Raw genomic sequence first — 26,737 nt, 5'->3', positions numbered from 1 at the left:
GGTTAGTTAGGTTCAAGTAGTTCTAAGTTCTAGGGGACTGATGACCTCAGATGTTAAGTCCCACAGTGCTCAGAGCCATTTTTTTGACAATGTTTGATATTTGCGAGCTGTGTTCTTGCCATGCAGGAATGTGAAAGGATAGCCGCAAAGCAGATAATTTGGAAATCAATAAATGGTCTATAGCTACAACATAATGGAAATGAAGCGGTGATTTGTGTCCAACTAGTCTTCGTGTTTTTCTCTCTAAGTAGCTTTATTTGGACAGCCACCAAGCCAAAAAGTAACGAAACCATTGAAGGTCCAATCTCGTAAGTGGAAGAATAACATCGAAGAGTACATGGATTATAGTACAAATAGTCTATGAAAGGTGTGGTGTCACCGCCAGACACCACACTTGCTAGGTGGTAGCTTTAAATCGGCCGCGGTCCATTAGTACATGTCGGACCCGCGTGTCGCCACTGTGTGATCGCAGACCGAGCGCCACCACAAGGCAGGTCTCGAGATACGGAACAGCACTCGCCCCAGTTGTACGGACGACTTTGCTAGCGACTACATGGACGAAGCATTGCTTATTTGCCGAGCCAATACCTAGAATAGCCTTCAGCTAAGACAATGGCTACGACCTAGCAAGGCGCCATTAGTAACATTGCATGTATCTAAAGAGTCTCACTTGTATCGCCACAATCTCCAGATGTACCAAAAGGATGGATTAAAGTTAAGTATTCCAGAAGCTACGTACTTTTCTTTATAGCATTCATTACGTATCCTGTTTCAGACCTCACGCACCCTGCTTTGGCTTAGTGCGTGCCTTTCGGCTTCCTCTCATTGTGTCTAGGCTGTCTTGTCTAGACACAACAAAAGGAAATACCGCAAAACAAAAGAAAGTAACTATGAAAGGATTAAAAGTAAGAATAAATGTCTGAGGAATACCACATGAGTATCTAAGTAACATGTTAATGTAAGGATTTTTTTTAGACGTTTTTGTTTGTGGCCACTATATGTGAATCTAGGCTACTAAATATGTTGCGTTTTTGCAGATAGATTTTTTTACCAATCATTTAATTTTCCAATGTTGTTCTACATTGCTCTGGTATAATGTCACTGTCAGACACAATACAAAATGCCGAAGGGGAGAAATAAGGACGATCGAAGGAGGAAAGGGAAATGGACTTATCAAGCAATAATTGGATAGAAGCATTTGAGGAAAAGTGGCAGAGAATGAGAATCTAGAAAGGAAAATGGAAGCAGTGAGTCGAGAGAAATCAATTCTTCCGATTTCAGAAATGTATGGATGTAGTCTGCGTTGTGGTTCTCTTTTGTTTATGTAGCAGTTGAGTATCATATTGCTTAAATTCATATATATGAAAACATGTTGTTATCAGGGATGAAGTATGGAGAAAGTAGTTTGGTAACAGATTGATTAATCATGTAACATGATTTCTCTTTCAAAAAAATGTTCAAATATGTGTGAAATCTTATGGGACTAAACTGCTAAGGTCATCAGTCCCTAAGCTTACACACTATCTAACTTAAATAATCCTAAGGACAAACATATACACCCGTGCCCGAGAGAGGACTCGAACCTCCGCCGGGACCAGCTGCACAGTCCATGACTGCAGCGCCTTAGACCGTTCGGCTAATCCTGCGCGGCGTTTCTTTTTCATTGAATGATGAATGTGTGGTCGTAACAAACTTTTTTTGTGATCGTTGATGCAAATAATTGTATTAAAATTCTCCCTGTAAAGCGTATCAAGCCATCTGTCACATCACGAGTATAACTATTTTATTTTTGCCAGTATAAGGTATATACAGTATGTAGACAAATCACCAAAATTAGTGCCAAGAATATTAGTTTTTCTGTTTTTCTTTCAGAATGATATGTAAATAATAATTTTGGTAATCAAACTGTCATGTTGAATAGATAAGTTCTTATTCACGTTGAGGCGTAGCGCCGTATACCGATCCTGTCTTGGAGGTGGTTAAGTGGGAGATGTGTCTCTGAGCTGGATAGTGACAGATGGTGATGCGAGACTGGACGCGCACGTAGTTCATGTATCAGCCGATAGAGGACAATATTGGATAGGGGACTGATTTAGTTTCGATTGTGCCCACTAGAGTGCTCTAAAGTAATAGAATGTTTTTCGTAAATTGTTATAGTATTTTCATAAAGTGTTATGTCTTTTTGTGTAAAATGTTATAAATATGTTTTAGCAGTATGAATGATGCGTGAGTGTGGTTTAAGGTTAATATGAAAATAATTGTTTAACGGGTTATGTAGTAGGATTTAGTTTATGGTAAAGGGACAGTTAATTCGGGTATAAATAACAATAGTAAATAACTTTATGCAAAACTTCAGCATATTAGATAATTACGTCGGTAAAAAGTGGAGTCGTTGGTTTACTATTTTGCAATTGGTTATTGGTGAAAAGTGCGGACTGACGCGGGAGAATGTTGTTTTGCTATTGGCTGTTGAGTAAACTGACCAATGGTAAAGCAATATTCTTCGCGCGCCCTTCTCTGCTGGTAGAGAACACTGAGAGTATTCTAGAGAAGGTGGGAGCCTAGCCATGAAAGAGTTCGGACGTGTGTAGTAGTAGTTCCGGTGGAAACGATAAGGTGCCAGATCCAGCAGTGTTTCATACATCAAAAGTGTGGTAAAGAGACGGCACAATTATTCCGATGGGTGTGTAGAAGTTTCGGAATTTTTAAGTGAATTTTGTGACGAGAAAAGACATATATTCCGCGTGGTGTATTGAGCAGGTCGTTGGCTAAAAACTGTGACTGCATTTGGTAACGACAGACTTAATATTTGGCGAGCATTCTCAATCAAAAACAATCAGTATTTTTGTAGCTATTTCGTTTTCGGCAAATACAACACCATAAACTTGTTAACGTGAGTGGAAGGGATTATGAGTGACTGTGTTAAGACTAGCACGGGCTTGACAGTGATACTTGTTCACCTAAGTTTCAGAATATATTAATTGAGGACAAAATTTCCAACCTTTCATTTGTGTGAAAACTTTCTCCCGAAACGTAGATTAGTGACATTAATTGCAGCCTGGTTCACGTCGAAGTACAGTAGGTTTCACTCGGCTTTCCTACTGATGATATGCTGAGACAATGTGCAGGTCCGTCGTAAAGGGACGGAAAGAACCGCGCCGCCGCAACGTTTCATACACTGTTTGTTCGTTAGAGAGATTCCTGACTATTCGATGTATAAAAATAAACAATGTTAGTTTTTGCAATGAAAAGTTATATGCAGATGCATGGATACCAAGTGATACACGTATGGACAAGGACTGGAAGTGGGACCCTGTGTGACAGACGTGGACACGAGGCAAGGGGGAGTGAAGCATCGACAACTGACAGCAGGTGGGATACACCACCACTGCAAGACTCCCCACCACAAGTGGGTCAGGGGCTGCCTCTGGCTATCCTCGGAGAGGGAAACCAGCCACACTAAGAAATGGCGACTGGGCACTCTCACTTTCCACGAAGGAAATAAGCCCCCGGACAGCTTGCCATATAGAAGAGGAGACTTAAAGGAGCAACAGTCCTTCATTGGCGAATTCCTCAGTAGGCCGTGCATGCGGCAAGCGGTTCACCTCAGCCAGCAAGGTAATATCACGGATGCACTTGTCTCTCAGGGGGTGCTTGGTGAGCCATGGCTGCAGCGACTGCAGCTCTTTCAGTGGCTCTGAGGCATGTGCCACAGACAAAGTCATGTCTGCTAAATCTTCGCAACAACAGAGAGCAGTCACGTTAACCTATCTTGTCGCAAGTAAATCCAAAATGGATGTCCGCCACTCGGGTATCACAGGCGCCTCTCTCTCCCACATATGCCTCTCTACAACATTTTAAGCGCAATAGAGTATCATAATGGCAATTTCTCTTATTGAGATTAACGAGCCCTTGTAAGGCTACTACACCTGTTACAGTTGTACCGAACATCATGTTTTCTCTTCTTGAGAATCAAAGCCCTTGTACACACTACTATATCTGGTAGAGTTGTGCCACACATAATATTTTCTCTCCTTGGGGATAAGGAGGTCTGGTACAGGCTATTACATCTGACTGAGTTATACCACGCATGATATTTTCTGTACTTGAGAATTCAGAGCTGCTGACCACTGCCAGAATGGTCACAGAACCTCTTCTTGCTTCGGTCACGGTGCCGACACACCATTTTCAAGGTCCTTGGCTATGTCTCCTCTACGATAGCTTTGGTACCGAATTCCTGATGCTAATGAAGCAAATGCAAGAAAATATCAACGCACTGTTGAAACTTTCGGACTTGGAAGTCGGAGAGTGTGAACTATGGACATGTGTCGCATCTTGGTTGAACAACGTTCAGAACGTACTTTTGGTAACAGGCAGGGTGCATAGGAGTGTCCTATTAGTGTTTCATTACATTTCAGCTGGACTTTATTAGAAAAGAGTGTAAAATTGTGATTCACATATATAGGTATGTATTTTCTTACCTTTGTTTTTAAACTTGCTGTGTAAAACTTGGGTCACACCTAATTCGCACTTACATTATTTAACGGCATAGCAATAATCCGTGGTCTGGAGATACTGTCCTTGACAGCTAAATAAAAACCCGCCCCCGCTTGAATTTTTGATGAAGATCGTCAGCAACGGCTACCGAAGACATCCAGAATAAGAAGTCGCTCTCATTCTGCTGACGGCCTTTTTAAAGAGGTTGGAGAAGCGGACTGAGGTTCAGGGCACTCCGTTGACCTTGGCGTGGGAAACTGTCTCTGAAGGTGGAAGAATCAACAGTGATCAACAGTATGGGGATGTAGAAGGCAATGGAAACCACTGCATTAAAGACACATACTGCGTATCCATAGAATACATGGCCTGTAACTGAAAATTGTCATGATGATCTCTCCATTGGGAAAAGATTCCTGAATAGTCCCCCGTTCGGATTTTCAGGAGAGACTGCCGAGGTCGAGGAGACCATGAGAAAAAGACTGAAGAGCCAACGAAAGGATAACATTATGCGAGATGGGGCGTGGAATGCCAGCAGTTTGAACGTGCTACGGAAACTAGAAAATCTGAAAATGGAGATCAATATAGGTATAGTGGTGATCATTGAAGCCAAATGAAAAGAAGACAAGGATTTCTTATTAGAGGAGTGTAAGATAAGAACGGCATCAGCAGAAAACAGTAGAAGAGGATAGGGTTTCGTTATGATGACCTCTCCATTGCCATAAGATTCCTGAACAGTCCCCCGTCGGGTAGACCGTTCGCCGGTTGCAAGCCTTTCGATTTGACGCAACTTCGGCGACTTGCGCATCGATGGGGATGAAATTATGATGATTAGGACTACACAACACTCAGTACTTGAGTGGAGAAAATCTCCCATCCAGCCGGGACTCGAACCCGGGCCGTGAGGATTCACATTCTGTCGCGCTGACCACTCACCTACCTGGGGCGGACGCTGTAGATGGTAAGAACGATACAGGAAAACAGGAAAGCAGGTAACTGAGGGTGTAGGTCGCACGTGCTACTCTGGGATGAAGACATTGGCACAGGACAGGAATTCGTGGTGGGCAGCATCAAACCAGTGAGAAGACTGATAACCCATAAAACAAAACGATAACTGAACTTGACACAATTTTTTACAATGATCCACATGGGAATACTTTGTGACATCTTTTATCACTGTCTCTTTCCCCAGAAAAATTTTTATTTACAGTTTCGTAAATAACGGTGTCTTGGAGATAAACACTGGATATGTATAACTGTACACGAGAAACATCACGCGAGTTCTCTCAGTATGTCAAACGGTTCTGTACAGTGTTCAATAACGACGTATGACAACGTTTTCTGTTTGACCTTGTTGTATTCGTTTTGAGGACTTTCAGCCTTGCTTTGTCTGTTTGTGTTTCCTATATTCTGTTAAACAATCAAGGTTCCAAAAAAAGTGTATATCGTTTACCTTAAGTCCATGAAATTTTGTGTGGGTTAGAATGAGAAGTGTTTCCAGCAGACCATTCCATGTTAGGTGAAGAGTGAATCGGGTGCCTAAAGTGTGATTCAGCATGTGACTGCTTGACAAAGAAGTCAGATTGTACAATTAGTAAATGATTTCGCAGTTTATTACGCCAAATTTTCACTGTTTGCTTCTGACTTCGCGTTTCCGATATTTCCAGGAATAGTGGTGTAATCTTGTAACTGAAGCAACCGAGAGGCCGTTGTGTGGTAAATATCTGTAGATCAACTACAGATTCTGCCGTTTCGTGAGTTCAGGATCGTCTGCTATGCCTTCATCGTGCTCTCGAATGGGGTCACAGAGTTAAGAGAAGGGGATCGCAGTAAACGAATTAGTGAATGAATGGAATCAATTTTTAATTGTAATAACAATAATGGTACGAATCTGGAAGTCAATGCGGCCTTGACGAGGCTGTTGACGGTGTCTAAGTAATGACTGTGGAATTCAAATGTGCCAGATTGTAGAGTGTGAAAGAGAGACGGTGAAATAAAATGACTATCTTTATAAGGTTTCTTTAAAAGAGTGAATGGGATGTGGTAGATGGTTACTTTTTTGTAAATGGGAATAAAGCCTTTATGTAAACACATCAGCAGTAAGGGTGAGTATGTGTTGGTAGCTCTTGGGTTAAGTGAGAGATTTTTGTTAAGCTAATGATGCTTTGGCATGGCTATTCTCCCAGTTTCCAAACTATTCCGTTGTCTTGGGGTAGGGAGGTCCTATACAAATGTGATTAGTTATTTCCCATCATGGTCTACCTAAGTATGCCACCACCCACACATCTGGTTTTTTTTTTACGCCTGAAAATCACTAGCCATGTTTCATATTTCAGTTTTGTTGCACCAATCTGTTCCAATCTGTGTGATAATTGAGTCAATTTACAAAATTCTGTATTTGTGTCATGAGTAATGATTGTGAGGATCGAGACGCTGACGCCCATCATATTTCATTGTTTAACTAATTATCTACTTGTCTGTATCTTTAGACCACCTAGGAACAGAGCAGTGCTCTGACCAGTAATCGGCAGGTAGGATCTGTCAGCCACGCCACTTTATCTCAGTGGTGGTGGCAGGTCGCATACAACTCCAGGTCCTTAGAATTGTGAACTTCCTCTGGTACGACTGTGGTGACTCCCTAAAAGATTTGGTTTGGGAACTATGTTGTGCGTCCAGAAAAAGCAAAATAAAATTTTAATAGGCCACCATCCCTGTGAAAGAAAACCTCTTGCTGGTACCTTTTTTGCTGACAGGCTGAAAAAATTTGAGGGAGGTATCCTGGGCAAAAGAAAGAGACCACGCTGTTCTCTTGTGGGAAAGCTACGTTGTGGTAGTTCCCTCCTCCTGCCCCTCCCCGCCCCCCTCCCTCACACCCGCTGAGTGGATTGAGTGGGTCGCTGACCTATCTCACAGTGTGTGGACACACTTAGAGTGCATGGTGGACCCTATCTGCTCCCAGTCGAACAGCTTTGCCCATGCCAGAACAGAAGGGAAAAGGTCGGACATGGGGTGACAGGTAGCAGTTGTGGGCAACAGGTAGCGGAGACGACGCACCCAAACTACCGACACAGCCACTAACAAATCTCCTACATGTTGGGGCAGACCTACTCAACTGGGGCAGTTGGTCGATTGATTGGCCCATGAGTGGGTGGCTTCAAAATTTTTCTTCCTTTTGCAGGAGTAGGAATAGCGCAATCCAGAATCTGAATAATGTCAACAACAAGTTTCTCTCTCAAAACTTGAGAAAGCACCTCACTGGATGGCTTAAAAAGTACCTACTAGGTGGGATGTTCGAGTTTTCTAAAATTTCACTGAAGAATCTTTCACAGAGCTTTCCCACCGGTGATGCATAGTCTGCACGGACTATAGTGAGAGACTCTGTAGCAGAGAGGTACAGAACATTTTTAGAGAGACTTGTTTAGGGGATGTGGAGGAGGACACTCGACTGAAAGACGTGGGCGAGGGACACTCTAGTACCTCCCGCCGCGGAAGTCGAACACGCGCCAGAACAAATGGACAGGGCGCCAGCGCTACACCACGTGCAGACCGCGGCCAATAGCCGCTCCCTCCGGTTTCGTATGTTGCTCGTTGTTGACATTTGCCTGGCTCTGGTTCCGAGTGGATTTACTGGTGTTGTGGTTTCTACGAGCCTCCGTTGTTTATCTCTTCCTTGTTGTGTCGGTCGTGGTCGGTTGTTGTCAGTTGTCGTTGGTCTGTCGTCCGACTCGTCCTGTGTTTACCCGGTGGTGCTTGCTCCACCGCCGGCGGCTTCCCATCCTGGCGGCTCCGATCCGCAGCCCAAGGAGTTCCCGCAGTTGGTTTTAGGTACTACAGATACGGAACTGCATTGAAGGATCAGATCATCATCCATGACTGATGAGTTGTTGCTGCCAGTTGGGCATGGGGGATGCAGGCCTTTTCGCTCTGAACTGTCGATTCTGGTGAGAGCAGCTCGTAGTGTGTGAGGAGAATGATCAGGGGTTTGTTTATTTTCACCTTCATTGGAAGTGACTTTATATTTCGTTTTGCAGCAGAGGGATCATCCATGAGCGGTTTACATGTCTGCCTGTGGAACCAATACCTTGCTTCCTGCTAGGTTCAAAATGGTTCAAATGGCTCTGAGCACTATGGGACTTAACAGCTGTGGCCATCAGTCCCCTAGAACTTAGAGCTACTTAAACCTAACTAACCTATGGACATCACACACATCCATGCCCGAGGCAGGATTCGAACCTGCGACCGTAGCAGTCGCGCGGGGTCCGGACTGAGCGCCTAGAACCGTTCGGCCACCACGGCCGGCTTTCCTGCTAGGACCGGAGCAATTATGCACCAAGGAGTGATTATGTGTTTTAGGGGGACAACCTGTTGAGGTGATTGCCACTCTTGTTATCCATGCCTTGTGGGCGCTTCAAGCAGATCAACGACTCAATTACATTGCCCTGATGTTCACGGCTTGTATTCCCACTGGCTTTTGTATTTTATCAATTTCATTAATGTATGCTTCCTTTTTGTGTGTGCGAACCCAAACAATAAATAAAATTGGTGTTAATCTGGACCAGTGTTGTCAATTCAGTATATAGGTAACTAACCACTGTAAACAGTAACTCATTTGCAAGTACATATATTTTCTCATTGCGTGCTCCAGTGTGCGACAAATTCAGTTATACAGCGGAGTTCATGGGGAGCGATCTGATTCTGGGTCGGTGCAGCTGGAACAGATCACAAAAAGGACCAAGAAGTTTTTAAGTCGCGTCGGCGTCCTGTACATTTTGCATAAATATTTGAAGGTTATCGAATCTATAGATCCACAAGTCTCTGATATGACAATGCCGTGTAGTAGACAAACAGCAGATTCATGATAATCATAAATGGGATATTATTTGTCAAAATGGTAAACGGTTACTTGGAAAACATGAAGTACTTGTTGTTGTTGTTATCTTCAGTCCTGAGACTGGTTTGATGCAGCTCTCCATGCTCCTCTATCCTGTGCAAGCTTCTTCGTCTCCCAGTACTTACTGCAATCTACATCCTTCTGAATCTGCTTAATGTATTCATCTTTTGGTCCCCCTATATGATTTTTATCCTCCACGCTGCCCTCCAATGCTAAATTTGTGATCCCTTGATGCCTCAGAACATGCCCTACCAACCGGTCCCTTCTTTTTGTCAAGTTGTGCCACAAACTCCTCTTCTCCCAAATTCTATTCAATACCTCCTCTATAGTTACGTGATCTACCCATCTAATCTTCGGCATTCTTCTGTAGCACCACATTTCGAAAGCTTCTGTTCTCTTCTTGTCCAAACTATTTATCGTCCATTTTTCACTTCCATACATGGCTACACTCCATACAAATACTTTCAGAAACGACTTCCTGACATTTAAATCTATACTCGATGATAACAAATTTCTCTTCTTCAGAAACGCTTTCCTTGCCATCGCCAGTCTACATTTTATATCCTCTCTACTTCGACCATCATCAGTTATTTTGCTTCCCAAATAGCATAACTCATTTACTACTTTAAGCGTCTCATTTCCTAATCTAATTCCCTCAGCATCACCCGACTTAATTCGACTACATTCAATGATCTTCGTTTTGCTTTTGTTGATGTTCATCTTATATCCTCCTTTCAAAACACTGTCCATTCCGTTCAACTGCTCTTCCAAGTCCTTTGCTGTCTCTGACATTACTTACATTTTCATATTTCCCTAAACAAAGCTTGCTTTCTTGTTGTGTATTATTCCGTTATTTATCATCAAAGTGGAAAAGCTGAATTTCAGTCAAGCAGAATGGAACAGTTTGTGTCAAAGATTTGCATAAAATGGTCACTAAGGATATTGGCATTGGGCTGCAGTGTAGTATATCCAGATCTTGCGTTCGACAAGTCTGCGTTACTTTTCCATTCCATTGTATTTTAATCCACTTCATTGGGATTCCACATGTACGCTTAGTGAAAGAATAAGAAAAAATGTACAACTTCTATTAAGGGAAATGTATGAACCTTATGACGCTTATATTTTCGAGCAAATGTTTAGAAGTTTGCTAAATAATACCTCATTTATGACTCTTATTAATCGATTGGTCATAATTGCCTGTTATGTGGTATTGTTTCTTCAGCGACTTCTACTTTCGTAGTCTTCATATCCATTAACCTTCAGGTGATTTGCTTGGTGACCTGTTCCACTTCTGCTGTTTCTGATACACTGACGTAGTTGGAAACGACGAAAATTATTGCCGGAATGCTCGTAAGTTCCGCAGTTTACGCACTGACTATACGCAATACTTTATTTAGGTCAGTGGCTATACACAGTGGTTTCTTTAGACCTTACATGATTCGCTGCCAGTTCAGAGGAATGCGAACAACTCACAGGTGTTACCATTTTAGAAACAGTATTCTCCTTCATCCGAAAGCTGAAGATTACCGTTTGCTGCGACTCAAATAATTAGCTTTCTTCATCCTTTACAGCAATGCACACTGGTACACTCTCAAACGTTTAATAATACCTGGTCTGCAACTGCTCAATTGTCTATAAAGTGACATGCACCACTAGCTACAATCAGAAGATATAACAGCTAAGGTGTCGTCCTACGTGATGTCCAGTGCTGCTGCACCAGACTGATTCATATTAGTGTCATTTGATGACTGTTTTAGATAATTGTTAGTGACGGACACTCCTCAAGATCCCGAACAAAGTAGACTACACTCTAAATCCCCTCAGACGAATATTCCATTTATAGATGTCAAACTACAGGGTGTTTCAAAAATGACCGGTATATTTGAAACGGCAATAAAAACTAAACGAGCAGCGATAGAAATACACCGTTTGTTGCAATATGCTTGGGACAACAGTACATTTTCAGGCAGACAAACTTTCGAAATTACAGTAGTTACAATTTTCAACAACAGATGGCCCTGCGGTCTGGGAAACTCTATAGTACGATATTTTCCACATATCCACCATGCGTAGCAATAATATGGCGTAGTCTCTGAATGAAATTACCCGAAACGTTTGACAACGTGTCTGGCGGAATGGCTTCACATGCAGATGAGATGTACTGCTTCAGCTGTTCAATTGTTTCTGGATTCTGGCGGTACACCTGGTCTTTCAAGTGTCCCCACAGAAAGAAGTCACAGGGGTTCATGTCTGGCGAATAGGGAGGCCAATCCACGCCGCCTCCTGTATGTTCCGGATAGCCCAAAGCAATCACACGATCATCGAAATATTCATTCAGGAAATTAAAGACGTCGGCCGTGCGATGTGGCCGGGCACCATCTTGCATAAACCACGAGGTGTTCGCAGTGTCGTCTAAAGCAGTTTGTACCGCCACAAATTCACGAAGAACGTCCAGATAGCGTGATGCAGTAATCGTTTCGCATCTGAAAAATGGGCCAATGATTCCATGGAAGAAATGGCGGCCCAGACCAGTACTTTTTGAGGATGCAGGGACGATGGGACTGCAACATGGGGCTTTTCGGTTCCCCATATGCGCCAGTTCTGTTTATTGACGAAGCCGTCCAGGTAAAAATAAGCTTCGTCAGTAAACCAAATGCTGCCCACATGCATATCGCCGTCATCAATCCTGTGCACTATATCGTTAGCGAATGTCTCTCGTGCAGCAATGGTAGCGGCGCTGAGGGGTTGCCACGTTTGAATTTTGTATGGATAGAGGTGTAAACTCTGGCGCATGAGACGATACGTGGACGTTGGCGTCATTTGGACCGCAGCTGCAACACGGCGAACGGAAACCCGAGGCCGCTGTTGGATCACCTGCTGCACTAGCTGCGCGTTGCCCTCTGTGGTTGCCGTACGCAGTCGCCCTACCTTTCCAGCACGTTCAGTCCGTTGAAATTTTTCAAACAGATCCTTTATTGTATCGCTTTTCGGTCCTTTGGTTACATTAAACCTCCGTTGAAAACTTCGTCTTGTTGCAACAACACTGTGTTCTAGGCGGTGGAATTCCAACACCAGAAAAATCCTCTGTTCTAAGGAATAAACCATGTTGTCCACAGCACACTTGCACGTTGTGAACAGCACACGCTTACAGCAGAAAGACGACGTACAGAATGGCGCACCCACAGACTGCGTTGTCTTCTATATCTTTCACATCACTTGCAGCGCCATCTGTTGTTGAAAATTGTTACTACTGTAATTTCGAAAGTTTGTCCGCCTGAAAATGTACTGTTGTCCCAAGCATATTGCAACAAACGGTGTATTTCTATCGCTGCTCGTTTAGTTTTTATTGCCGTTTCAAATATACCGGTCATTTTTGAAACACCCTGTATATAACTGACGACCTTGACAGCCCACATTCCTTCACAGCCGCATTGTCACCTTCCAGCCCCGATAGGTTCGTGCTGCAGCCAACATATGTTCCCATTTTACATAAGCAATGAACTAAGATGACCTGTGCTTTCGTAACTTTCTGGATGGCTAACGCAACTGACGATGTGATGTCGGCATAGGTATGCACTCAATTTCCTACTGCCATTGTAAAATTAACTTATAAATTGACATATTCTCTTCAGTTTTACTATGTCGTTCATAGTAGTTCCTTGGTGTTCAACACAACAACCTTGCTCATATGTTAAAAACTACACGCAATACTTAGAAGAAAAAAAAAGGGTAATACGTACCTGTTGCAATGGTTCATTAAGCTCTTTCTTATACTCCATTTTGAACTTAGGTAAATAGACAAGTACATCATTTTCGTACATATTACTGGTGACATCTCTCAGATTTAACTCTGCAAGTTTACTCTCAAGGTTCCTCAAACCGTCTGCTTGTCTTGGTAGAAATACAAGCATGATGAATTTGTTTCCCTGTTTTGATCAAGAAGAGAGGAATGTAAAATAATTTAGCAGGAGATGCATACGTTCGACAGTACAAAAAGCAAATACATTGTTACTAAAATAACATAATTAACGTTAAAGGATCATGCACAGCGTAATAAAAAATAGTTACAGTAGTTAAAAAGAAGTTCTAAAACTACTCTCGACATTTTTCTTAGCAGAGGCTACTCAATCTGTTTCAGATATTTTACAATCAGAATTTCCCATGACGCAAGGTAATAAGGTCCTAATTCAGAAACATTGCATTTAATAGCAGGTTTAAAGTTACAAAACGTTACCCCCCAAAATAATATTTTCATAACATAATAGGTTCAGATTTTGTTTGAACATAAATGATTACTTCCGCACAATACCTTATAAGGAAGGGCGAGGACCTGTGCATCCAAATCGTACCTCATTGCGTACTTAAATTTGCTCTGTATCTGCATCATATCAACATTAGTCGCGGGGCCAGCATCCGTGTAGAAACCTCTGGGCGCAGTGTTCATTTTATTAAACTGTTTCTGCCACTCTGCTTTGAAGTAGACTGCATTGACTAGCACCATCAGGGTCTGACCATCCAGAGCTCCTAGAAGAAAGCACGAACTTAATGTAGTCACATTTTGTTTCCTCCATTCTATGAAATGTCAGCAAAAACCAAAAACTAACTTGGACGAGTCTCTTCTCCGTCCTCCAGTTAGATAATGTGTGCGAGATATTGCCCAGCCTGATTTCTGACATTTCTTCCAACTATATGGTTGGGTCAACTGTGTCACCTCGCAATTTGATATGCTGAAAGGTATCGTAGCTTAGTGTGCTGTGACGATGAATTCACAAGTCTGTGTGCGATTTTTATCTTTTTATTTGCTCATTTTGATCATGTTTGAGGAATACACAAGGCTGGGTAGCTATGGAGGAAGGTTGCGGTTTACCGTGAAGGAACGTGTATGGGCTGAGTGGCCGTGTAGAGATCCCTGAGTGATCCTAGGAGGTTTGTAACAAACGCTCTGGTGGAAGGGGGCCGGACTCATTGGTGTTGTTCGCGGAATGCAGCTGGTCCCGGCGGAGGTTCGAGTCCTCCTTCGGTCATTGGTGTGTGTGTTTGTCCTTGGGATAATTTAGGTTAAGTGGTGTGTAAGCTTAGGGACTGATGAACTTAGCAGTTAACTCCCATAAGATTTCACACACACCTGAACAGTTTTTTTTTTTCGCGGAAGCATCTGTAGAAAGCCCCCGGACTGACATTAAGGCTGCGAATGCGGTTTTCTGCTTTCAAAGCAGTTGCCGACTAGGCCCCAGAGAATTTCCATACGTAAAGAATTCACCTTCCGGTCTACAAAATGGTTCAAATGGCTCTGAGCACTATGGGACTTAACATCTGAGGTCATCAGTCCCCTAGAACTTAGAACTACTTAAACCTAACCAATCTAAGGACATCACACACATCCATGCCCGAGGCAGGATTCGAACCTGCGACGCAGCGGTCGCGTGGTTCCAGACTGAAGCGCCTAGAACCGTTCGGCCACCGCAGCCGCTAGCCGACTGTGGGAAAACTCGTTGCCTTCCCTCCAAAATCCGGTTATCCAATCATGTGAATCTCGTCCGACACCGTGATTTGGTGCGGAGGACTTGGCCAATGAGTGGAACCTGGCTGGGAGTCAGTACCGACCTTCTGCATACTACAATGCATTAAGTGAGCCAAGAATGTAAATTTGTGCAGGGTTCCCGTGTATTCTGGAGAAGAACTCAAGATTATCGCTGATCACACTGGCAATTCCTGGAGATCCTCCCCTCCGAATTGAATCGTTCGAGATTCAGAGAGGCAGTTGGAAACGAGGATTGCGTTTCGGGACCTGCCGTGGAGAGGACCTCTGGACCTGTCCCAAGGTCGGTGGCAGCTATTCCCGGCCGCCATCTCAGCCATTTTGCATCCGGTGCTGATTGTGTTGGGGCACATGTTCGCTGAGTTCTAAATAAGTTTCGCATTTCGCATTTAGAGATGTCCATTATCTGAGCAGCTCACAATTTGCGGGATTTGCAGCGCAGACTGGGTTACTTGATTACTTATTTGACGAGTCTTGCACTCGATTACTTTGCAGTTTGCGAGATGTGCAGACTGCGAAAGTTTGCTGCGTTTCCCTAATAGTCTTCCAGTTAAATACGACGCAGCGACGGATGTGTCGGGGATAGATTAAGATGTAAATAAGCTTCTAGCGGTGTTCTCCGTTAATGTTCAGAGAACTGATTATTCACGACAGTAACTGCGTAGTATTAATTATCTTTGGTTCATGTAGAACTTTTTTCACAATAAACCGATATTCTTTAGTGAATCCTTGCTTTGCAGTTATAAACCCGACTACCCTACAACTAATCGTAGGTAGGAAACTCGTAAATAATAAAGACAGTTAGTTACTTGCGTAACTAATTTGGTGTCTCACTGTGACGGTATGCTCAGGCTTTGGAGATTTTGATTAATTTGTTTAAATTAATGTACAATGAGCATTGCACCCACTCGCCTAACATCGCTAAAGTCGTAAGTGAAATAGGCAGAGAGCACATACAGCTGCCAAGGCCCAGCGCAATTTCGACATAATGTCTCAGCCGGACGCTATAAGTTTAACACCGTAAAGGGGGTAAATTTCAATGTTTAGAAAGTCACTACTTTTCACCGTTTCCGTTAACTTTCTGATTTCTCCACTGATTATCCTGAGTGTGAGTACGCTTCTGGCCATCAAAATTGCAACTGTATGCAGGTGCGTAGAATTTCATCGTAACTGCAGTAATGCCGTCTGCACTGTCTCTGAAAGGATGGTTTTTCAGCGAGCTGTCCTGAACCACCTCGACACAGAAGTCGTTCGACTGTTGCAGTGACCAGCGCGCCCTCCAGGTCTCTGGCCCACTGACAAAACATCTGGTCATGGGCTTCTGTGAGACTGGCCACAGCTGTTGATGAGTTGAAGCAGCGTAGAATATCGTCACCGTTCCTGTCATCTAAGCTCAATTCGACCCAAACCCCTGCTGGGGTTAGAGGCATTCTGCTGTCCAAGACAGCGTTTCTGAGGTTTAATTGTCGCACTCTGTGTCCCAAATCACTTGCAGATTTAAGATCGTATTTTTCATGCTACACAATACGCGCACAACAAGTAATATTTCGTTACTTCTTATCCTTCCCAGTGATGTAGTTTCAGTGGCCAATAGTGTATGTGCAAAGATTACCTTGGCGTCTCAAAATTTTTTTTCGTTCAGAACACGCCTCAGCCAACCAACATCGTGTCTCTAAGAGTCGTTGTACACTCACTGTACAACAAAAGTACAAAGTTCATCTGTGCTGGGCCCACAGCTTGCATAAAGTCACAATATGACATCTTCTTTGCACTTTTGACAGAATTAGTTGCTAATTGATTATTTCTTATTGATTACATAGGTTAACGACAAGCTTATTTCGGCGTATCTTCCATCTTTTGCTGACATTACATTTATATAACATTTTGTTCTACGTCTATGAGACTATTAATCAAATTGCGTGCATATGGAATATCGTCTCAGTTGTGTGACTGGATTCGTGATTTCCTCTCAGGGAGGTGACAGTTCGTAGTGATACACGGTAAATCATCGAGTAGAACAGAAGTGATATCTGGCGTTCCGCAAGGTAGTGTCATAGGTCCTCTGCTGTTCCTAATTTACATAAATGATCTAGGTGATAACCTGAGCAGTCCCCTTAGATTGTTTGCAGATGACGCTATAATTTACCGTCAAGTAAAATTATCAGACGATCAATTCCAATTACAAAATGATGTGGAGAGAATCTCTGTATGGTGCGAAAAGTGGCAATTGGCACTGAACAAAGAAAAGTGCGAGGTCATTCACATGGGTATTAAAAGACATCGATAAATTTTGGGTATACGACAAATCGCACAAATCTAAGGGCTGTCAATTCGACTGAATACCTAGGAATTACAATTACGAGCAAATTAAATTGGAAAGACCACATAGATAACATTGTGGGAAATGCGAAACAAAGACTGTGCTTTGTTGGCAGAATACTTAGAAGATGCGGCAAACCCACTAAAGAGACAGCCTACATTACACTTGTCCGTCCTGTGCTGGAATATTGCTGCGCGGTGTGGGGTTCTTACCAGGTAAGACTGACGGAGGACATCGAAAAAGTGCAAAGAGGGGCAGCTCGTTTGGTGTTATCGCTCAATAGGGGTGAGAGTGTCACTGATATGATACGCGAGTTGGGATGGCAGTCACTGAGACAAAGGCGGTTTTCTCTGCGGCGAGATCTATTTACGGAATTTCAATCACCAACTTTGTCTTCCGAATGCGAAAATATTTTGTCGACATCCACCTACGTAGGGAGAAATGATCATTATAATAAAATAAGAGAAATCAGAGCTTGAACGGAAAGATTTAGGTGTTCATTTTTCCCACGCGCCATTCGAGAGTGGAATGGTAGAGAAGTAGTATGAAAATGGTTCGATGAACCCTCTGCCAGGCAGTTAAGTGTGAATCGCAGAGTAACCATGCAGATGTAGATGTAGATATATGTAGCAGGAATATAAGGTTTTATCTTATCTTATAGTTACGTCTAGATCGAGTGAGTCCATAAATCGTCTTAGAACATAAATTCTTTTAGATATAGAAATTAAATACATGACTGATGTTAGAAGCATATTACATGAATGATTTGGATGTGTGTTTCGATCCAACCGACCTAACTCTAGCGGCTGCCGGAGGAATACAAACCACGACCGTTTTAATAAGATAAAATGTCCATCGAGTGATAGTGACAGGCTCCCCTGCCATGGATACTCACCGAAATCAAGCACCCCAGTGCTGAGAGGCATCTACATTACCTGACTGATCCCTAGTGGCATAGCATCCAACAGCTGAGGGATAACATCGCCGAGGAAAGAATCGCCGGGGGTGGGGGGTGGAGGGGGGAGTTGGGGGCGATCAGAGGGCCTTCTCATTAAGTCTGAGAACAGGTTTCAGGCGCAATCTGAGGCTGAAGAAGTCCACGAGCCATGCACAGTCGCTCGGTCTGTGGCAATGGAAGCCTCTCGGTCCTCAAGATCTGAGCATTTACAAAGGGTGGGATTGCTGGTAGTTGAGAGCTAGAGCGTTTAGGCAGATAATGGGGCCCATAAGGGACATGTCTATCAGGGAGGGGAAGGAATCTAGTGTGCAGTCTGTGTTCATTCCGGAGGAAGTCGTTCCAGACGTGGAATGGTTGCTTCTGGATGCCGTGAAGGAAGAGCACAGGGCGCAGCCAGCTCACATGGTGGCTCATATCGGATATAACGATGTTAACAAAGTGTGTCGCTTTTGAATAGGAAGAGATCCTCTCTGGTGTCAGGTGGCTAGGTGAAGTGGTAAATACTGCCAGTCTCGCTTGCGAGATGAAGGCAGAGCTCACCACCCATAGCATCGTCGACAGGACCAGCTGTGGAACTTGTAGAACCGAGTGTGGGATCTCTGAATCAGTGGCTCAGAGGGTTCTGCCACCATGTCCTCGACTTGCGCCATTGTGTGGTGGGTTTCCATGTTCCGTTTAGTACACTCCTGGAAATTGAAATAAGAACACCGTGAATTCATTGTCCCAGGAAGGGGAAACTTTATTGACACATTCCTGGGGTCAGATACATCACATGATCACACTGACAGAACCACAGGCACATAGACACAGGCAACAGAGCATGCACAATGTCGGCACTAGTACAGTGTATATCCACCTTCCGCAGCAATGGAGGCTGCTATTCTCCCATGGAGACGATCGTAGAGATGCTGGATGTAGTCCTGTGGAACGGCTTGCCATGCCATTTCCACCTGGCGCCTCAGTTGGACCAGCGTTCGTGCTGGACGTGCAGACCGCGTGAGACGACGCTTCATCCAGTCCCAAACATGCTCAATGGGGGACAGATCCGGAGATCTTGCTGGCCAGGGTAGTTACTTACACCTTCTAGAGCACGTTGGGTGGCACGGGATACACGCGGACGTGCATTGTCCTGTTGGAACAGCAAGTTCCCTTGCCGGTCTGGGAATGGTAGAACGATGGGTTCGATGACGGTTTGGATGTACCGTGCACTATTCAGTGTCCCCTCGACGATCACCAGTGGTGTACAGCCAGTGTAGGAGATCGCTCCCCACACCATGACGCCGGGTGTTGGCCCTGTGTGCCTCGGTCGTATGCAGTCCTGATTGTGGCGCTCACCTGCACGGCGCCAAACACGCATACGACCATCATTGGCACCAAGGCAGTAGCGACTCTCATCGCTGAAGACGACACGTCTCCATTCGTCCCTCCATTCACGCCTGTCGCGACACCACTGGAGGCGGGCTGCACGATGTTGGGGCGTGAGCGGAAGACGGCCTAACGGTGTGCGGGACCGTAGCCCAGCTTCATGGAGACGGTTGCGAATGGTCCTCGCCGATACCCCAGGAGCAACAGTGTCCCTAATTTGCTGGGAAGTGGCGGTGCGGTCCCCTACGGCACTGCGTAGGATCCTACGGTCTTGACGTGCATCCGTGCGTCGCTGCGGTCCGGTCCCAGGTCGACGGGCACGTGCACCTTCCGCCGACCACTGGCGACAATATCGATGTACTGTGGAGACCTCACGCCCCACGTGTTGAGCAATTCGGCGGTACGTCCACCCGGCCTCCCGCATGCCCACTATACGCCCTCGCCCAAAGTCCGTCAACTGCACATACGGTTCACGTCCACGCTGTCGCGGCATGCTACCAGTGTTAAAGACTGCGATGGAGCTCCATATGCCACGGCAAACTGGCTGACACTGACGGCGGCGGTGCACAAATGCTGCGCAGCTAGCGCCATTCGACGGCCAACACCGCGGTTCCTGGTGTGTCCGCTGTGCCGTGCGTGTGATCATTGCTTGTACAGCCCTCTCGCAGTGTCCGGAGCAAGTATGGTGGGTCTGACACACCGGTGTCAATGTGTTCTTTTTTCCATTTCCAGGAGTGTATATTAGGGGCCAAATACACAGAGGAAGTGGTTGTTACACGGTAGTGGGGGCTGTGTGAAGGTGACTTGCGCCATAGGGTGATGGGCTTGTATTTTCTCTTAATAGGTCAGGGGTCCACTACACAGGGGAAGCGGATACATGGGTAGTCACGAATATTGTAATTACGTTTATGTCTTATTTCTTAAGGAGGGTTATCTTCCTATCTTCCTTAGTTTTTCGTTCAACACCAGTGATCATAGATGCTATAATAGAATAACTGATTTTCAATGTATAAATGGCAGTTTCGCCACAGACAGACTTTTCGATCGTATACTATAAGAACTCAACAAATCTTTTATATATTACATTGGAATTGTTTTTCACTCATAAGAGAAACACGCGGGCACGGTTCGAAAATGAACGGACTCATTCGAAATTGTTGTTGTTGTTGTGGTCTTCAGTCCTGAGACTGGTTTGATGCAGCTCTCCATGCTACCCTATCCTGTGCAAGCTTCTTCATATCCCAGTACCTACTGCAGCCTACATCCTTCTGAATCTGCTTAGTGTACTCATCTCTTGGTCTCCCTCTACGATCTTTACCCTCCACGCTGCCCTCCAACACTAAATTGGTGATCCCTCGATGTCTCAGAACATGTCCTACCAACCGAGCCCTTCTTTTTGTCACGTTGTGCCACATACTCCTCCCCAATTCTATCCAATACTTCACCATTAGTTATGTGATCTACCCATGTAATCTTCAGCATTCTTCTGTAGCACCACATTTCGAAAGCTTCTATTCTCTTCTTGTCCAAACTATTTATCGTCCATGTTTCACATCCATACATGGCTACACTCCATACAAATACTTACAGAAACGACTTCCTCACACGTAAATCTATACTCGATGTTAACAAATTTCTCTTCTTCAGAAACGCTTTACTTGCCATTGCCAGTCTACATTTTATATCTTCTCTACTTCGACCATCATCAGTTATTTTGCTCCCCAAATAGCAAAACTACTTTACTACTTTAAGTGTCTCATTTCCTAATTTAATTCCCTCAGCATCACCTGACTTAATTCGACCACATTCCATTATCCTCGTTTTGCTTTTGTTGGTGTTCATCTTATATCCTCCTTTCAAGACACTGTCCATTCCGTTCAACTGCTCTTCCAAGTCCTTTGCTGCCTCAGAATTACAATGTCATCGGCGAACCTCAAAGTTTTTATTTCTTCTCCATGGATTATAATACCTACAATTTTTTTTTCTTTCCTTTATTGCTTGCTCAATATACAGATTGAATAACATCGGGGAGAGGCTACAACCCTGTCTCACTCCCTTCCCAACCACTGCTTCCCCTTCATGTTCCTCGTCTCTTATAACTGCCATCTGGTTTCTGTACAAATTGTAAATAGCCTTTCGCTTCCTGTATTTTACCCCTGCCACCTTTAGAATTTGAAAGAGAGTATTCCAGTCAACATTGTCAAAAGCTTTTTCTAAGTCTATAAATGCTAGAAACGTAGGTTTGCCTTTCCTTAATCTTTTTTCTAAGATAAGTCGTAAGGTCAGTATTGCCTCACGTGTTCCAACATTTCCACGGAATCCAAACTGATCATCCCCGAGGTCAGCTTATACCAGATTTTCCATTCGTCTGTAAAGAATTCACGTTAGTATTTTGCAGCTGTGACTTATTAAACTGATAGTTCGGTAATTTTCACATCTGTCAACACCTGCTTTCTTTGGGATTCGAATTATTATATTCTTCTTGAAGTCTGAGGGTATTTCGCCTGTCTCGTACATCGTGCTCACCAGATGGTAGAGTTTTGTCAGGACTGGCTCTCCCAAGGCCGTTAGTAGTTCTAATGGAATGTTGTCTACTCCCAGGGCCTTGTTTCGACTTAGGTTTTTCAGTGCGCTGTCAAACTCTTCGCGCAGTATCGTATCTCCCATTTCATCTTCATCTACATCTTCTTCCATTTCCATAATATTGTCCTCAAGTGCATCGCCCTTGTATAGACCCTCTATATACTCCTTCCACCTTTCTGCTTTCCCTTCTTTGCTTAGAACAGGGGTTTCCATCTGAGCTCTTGATATTCATACAAGTGGTTCTCTTTTCTCCAAAGGTCTCTTTAATTTTCCTGTAGGCTGTATCTATCTTACCCCTAGTGAGATAAGCCTCTACATCCTTACATTTGTCCTCTAGCCATGCCTGCTTAGCCATTTTGCACTTCCTGTCGATCTCATTTTTGAGACGTTTGTATTCCTTTTTACCTGCTTCATTTACTGCATTTTTATATTTTCTCCTTTCATCGATGAAGTTCAATATTTCTTTTGTTACCCAAGGAGTTCTACTGGCCTTTCGTCTTTTTACCAATTTGATCCTCTTCTGCCTTCACTACTTCGTCCCTCAGAGCTACCCATTCTTCTTCTACTGTTTTTCTTTCCCCCAGTCCTGTCAATTGTTCCCTTATGCTCTCCCTGAAACTCTGTACAACCACTGGTTCTTTCAGTTTATCCAGGTCCCATCTCCTTAAATTCCCACCTTTTTGCAATTCCTTCAGTTTTAATCTACAGTTCATAACCAATAGGTTGTGGTCAGAGTCCACATCTGCCCCTGGAAATGTCTTACAATTTAAAACCTGGTTCCTAAATCTCTGTGTTACCATTATATAATCTATCTGATACCTTCTAGTATCTCCAGGATTCTTCCATGTATACAACCTTCTTTCATGATTCTTGAACCAAGTGTTAGCTATGATTAAGTTACGCTCTGTGCAAAACTCTACCGGGCGGCTTCCTCTTTCATTTCTTAGCCCCAATCCATATTCACCTACTATGTTTCCTTCTCTCCCTTTTCCTACTCTCGAATTCCAGTCACCCATGACTATTAAATTTTCGTCTCCCTTCACTACCCGAATAATTTCTTTTATCTCATCATACATTTCTTCAATTTCTGCATCATCTGCAGAGCTAGTTGGCATATAAACTTTTACTACTGTAGTAGGCATGGGCTTTGTGTCTATCTTGGCCACAATAATGCGTTCACTATGCTGTTTGTAGTAGCTTACTCGCACTCCTATTTTTTTTATTCATTATTATACCTACTCCTGCATTACCCCTATTTGATTTTGTGTTTATAACCCTGTATTCACCTGACCAAAAGTCTTGTTACTCCTGCCACCGAACTTCGCTAATTCCCACTATATCTAACTTTAACCTATCCATTTCCCTTTTTAAATTTTCTAACCTACCTGCCCGATTAAGGGATCTGACATTCCACGCTCTGATCCGTAGGACGCCAGTTTTCTTTCTCCTGATAACGACGTCCTCCTGAGTAGTCTCCGCCCGGAGATCCGAATGGGGGACTATTTTACCTCCGGAATATTTTACCCAAGAGGACGCCATCATCATTTATCCATACATTTAAAATTAAGCAGCATTAAAAAATAATATGCGGGATGTTGGAGACCAAATTTTGAAGTAGACTTTAGTTTACTTACACCTTCTAGAGCACGTTGGGTGGCACGGGATACATGCGGACGTGCATTGTCCTGTTGGAACAGCAAGTTCCCTTGCCGGTCTAGGAATGGTAGAACGATGGGTTCGATGACGGTTTGGATGTACCGTGCACTATTCAGTGTCCCCTCGACGATCACCAGTGGTGTACGGCCAGTGTAGGAGATCGCTCCCCACACCATGATGCCGGGTGTTGGCCCTGTGTGCCTCGGTCGTATGCAGTCCTCACCTGCACGGCGCCAAACACGCATACGACCATCATTGGCACCAAGGCAGTAGCGACTCTCATCGCTGAAGACGACACGTCTCCGTTCGTCCCTCCATTCACGCCTGTCGCGACACCACTGGAGGCGGGCTGCACGATGTTGGGGCGTGAGCGGAAGACGGCCTAACGGTGTGCGGGACCGTAGCCCAGCTTCATGGAGACGGTTGCGAATGGTCCTCGCCGATACCCCAGGAGCAACAGTGTCCCTAATTTGCTGGGAAGTGGCGGTGCGGTCCCCTACGGCACTGCGTAGGATCCTACGGTCTTGACGTGCATCCGTGCGTCGCTGCGGTCCGGTCCCAGGTCGACGGGCACGTGCACCTTCCGCCGACCACTGGCGACAATATCGATGTACTGTGGAGACCTCACGCCCCACGTGTTGAGCAATTCGGCGGTACGTCCACCCGGCCTCCCGCATGCCCACTATACGCCCTCGCTCAAAGTCCGTCAACTGTACATACGGTTCACGTCCACGCTGTCGCGGCATGCTACCAGTGTTAAAGACTGCGATGGAGCTCCGTATGCCACGGCAAACTGGCTGACACTGACGGCGGCGGTGCACAAATGCTGCGCAGCTAGCGCCATTCGACGGCCAACACCGCTTTTCCTGGTGTGTCCGCTGTGCCGTGCGTGTGATCATTGCTTGTACAGCCCTCTCGCAGTGTCCGGAGCAAGTATGGTGGGTCTGACACACCGGTGTCAATGTGTTCTTTTTTCTATTTCCAGGAGTGTATTTCAGTACTACATTGAGGTGACAAAAGTCATGGCTCAGCGCCTAATATCGTATCGAATCTCCTCTTACCGTGGGCAGTGCAGCAACTCGACGTGGCATGGACTCAATACGTCGTTGGAAGTCTCCTGCAGAAATATTCAGCCATGCTGCCTCTCTAGCCGTCCATAACAGCCAAAGTATTACCAGTGCAGGATTTTGTGTACCAACTGACCTCTCGATTACGTACCACAAATGTTCCATGGGATTCACGTCTGGCGATCTGGATGGCCAAATCTTTCGCTCGAATTGTCCAAGATGGCGCAATGTCATCCATAAAAATTCTATCGCTGAATGGCTGCAGATGACCACCAAGTAGCTGAACATAACCATTTCCTGTCAATTATCGGTTCAGTTGGATCAAAGTACCCAGTCTATTCTATGTAAACACAACCCACACTGCCGGCCGGGGTGGCCGAGCGGTTCTAGGCGCTACAGTCTGGCACCGCGCGACTGCTATGGTCGCAGGTTCGAATCCTGCCTCGGGCATGGATGTGTGTGATGTCCTTAGGTTAGTTAGGTTTAAGTAGTTCTAAGTTATAGGGGACTGATGACCTCACATGTTACGTCCCATAGTGCTCAGAGCCATTTGAACCATTTTTCCGACGGCCAACGGCCTTGCCGCAGTGGTAACGCCGGTTCCCGTCATATCACTGAAGTTAAGCACTGTCTGGCTGGGCTAGCACTTGGATGGGTGACCATCCGGTCTGCCGAGGGCTGCTGACAAGCGGGGTGCACTCAGCCCTTGTGAGACAAACTGAGGAGTTACTTGAGAGAGAAGTAGCGGCTCCGGTCTCGGAAACTGACATACGGCCGGAAGAGCGGTGTGCTGACCACATGCTCCTCCATAACCGCATCCAGTGACGCCCATAGGCTGAGAGTGACACGGCGGCCGGTCGGTACCCTTCGGCCTTCATGGACTCTTCGAGAGGAGTTTAGTGTCCAACGGATATGGTCACGAGCGCAGGAGAAGTTCTGCAGGCGATGTTGTGCTGTTAGCAGAGGCACTTCACATCTACATCTACATTGATACTCCGCAAGCCACCCAACGGTGTGTGGCGGAGGGCACTTTACGTGCCACTGTCATTACCTCCCTTTCCTGTTCCAGTCGCGTATGGTTCGCGGGAAGAACGACTGTCTGAAAGCCTCCGTGCGCGCTCTAATCTCTCTAATTTTACATTCGTGATCTCCTCGGGAAGTATAAGTAGGGGGAAGCAATATATTCGATACCTCATCCAGAAACGCACCCTCTCGAAACCTGGCGAGCAAGCTACACCGCGATGCAGAGCGCCTCTCTTGCAGAGTCTGCCACTTGAGTTTATTAAACATCTCCGTAACGCTATCACGGTTACCAAATAACCCAGTGACGAAACGCGCCGCTCTTCTTTGGATCTTCTCTATCTCCTCCGTCAACCCGACCTGGTACGGATCCCACACTGATGAGCAATACTCAAGTATAGGTCGAACGAGTGTTTTGTAAGCCACCTCCTTCGTTGATGGACTACAATTTCTAAGCACTCTCCCAATGAATCTCAACCTGGTACCCGCCTTACCAACAATTAGTTTTATATGATCATTCCACTTCAAATCGTTCCGTACGCATACTCCCAGATATTTTACAGAAGTAACTGCTACCAGTGTTTGTTCCGCTATCATATAATCATACAATAAAGGATCCTTCTTTCTATGTATTCGCAATACATTACATTTGTCTATGTTAAGGGTCAGTTGCCACTTGCGTCCGTCGTATGCTGCCATAGCCCATTAACGCCAATTTCGCCGCACTGTTCTAACGGATACGTCCGTCGTACGTCCCACATTGATTTCTGGTGCTAATTCGCGCAGTGTTGCTTTTCTTTTAGCACTGACAACCCAACGGAAACTCCCTGTTCTCGACTGTTAA

General features: G+C 44.8%; 1 protein-coding gene across 1 annotated transcript in view; it reads right to left on the bottom strand.

The window, feature by feature from the left end:
- The window catches only part of LOC124595531 (serpin B4-like), a 37,748-nt gene extending 23,843 nt beyond the window's left edge, over positions 1-13,905 (bottom strand). The window contains exons 1-2 of the mRNA XM_047134298.1: positions 13,695-13,905; positions 13,126-13,311 (exon numbers count right to left, since the gene is read on the bottom strand). Coding sequence (XP_046990254.1) covers positions 13,126-13,311; positions 13,695-13,886 — 378 coding nt within the window. The 5' untranslated portion in view covers positions 13,887-13,905. The remainder of the gene's footprint in view (positions 1-13,125; positions 13,312-13,694) is intronic.
- Between the last annotated feature and the right edge of the window lie 12,832 nt (positions 13,906-26,737).

This window comes from Schistocerca americana, chromosome 2 (assembly GCF_021461395.2).
Source record: "Schistocerca americana isolate TAMUIC-IGC-003095 chromosome 2, iqSchAmer2.1, whole genome shotgun sequence".
Lineage (NCBI taxonomy): Eukaryota > Metazoa > Arthropoda > Insecta > Orthoptera > Acrididae > Schistocerca > Schistocerca americana.
This window is presented reverse-complemented; position numbering and strand designations above follow the sequence as displayed.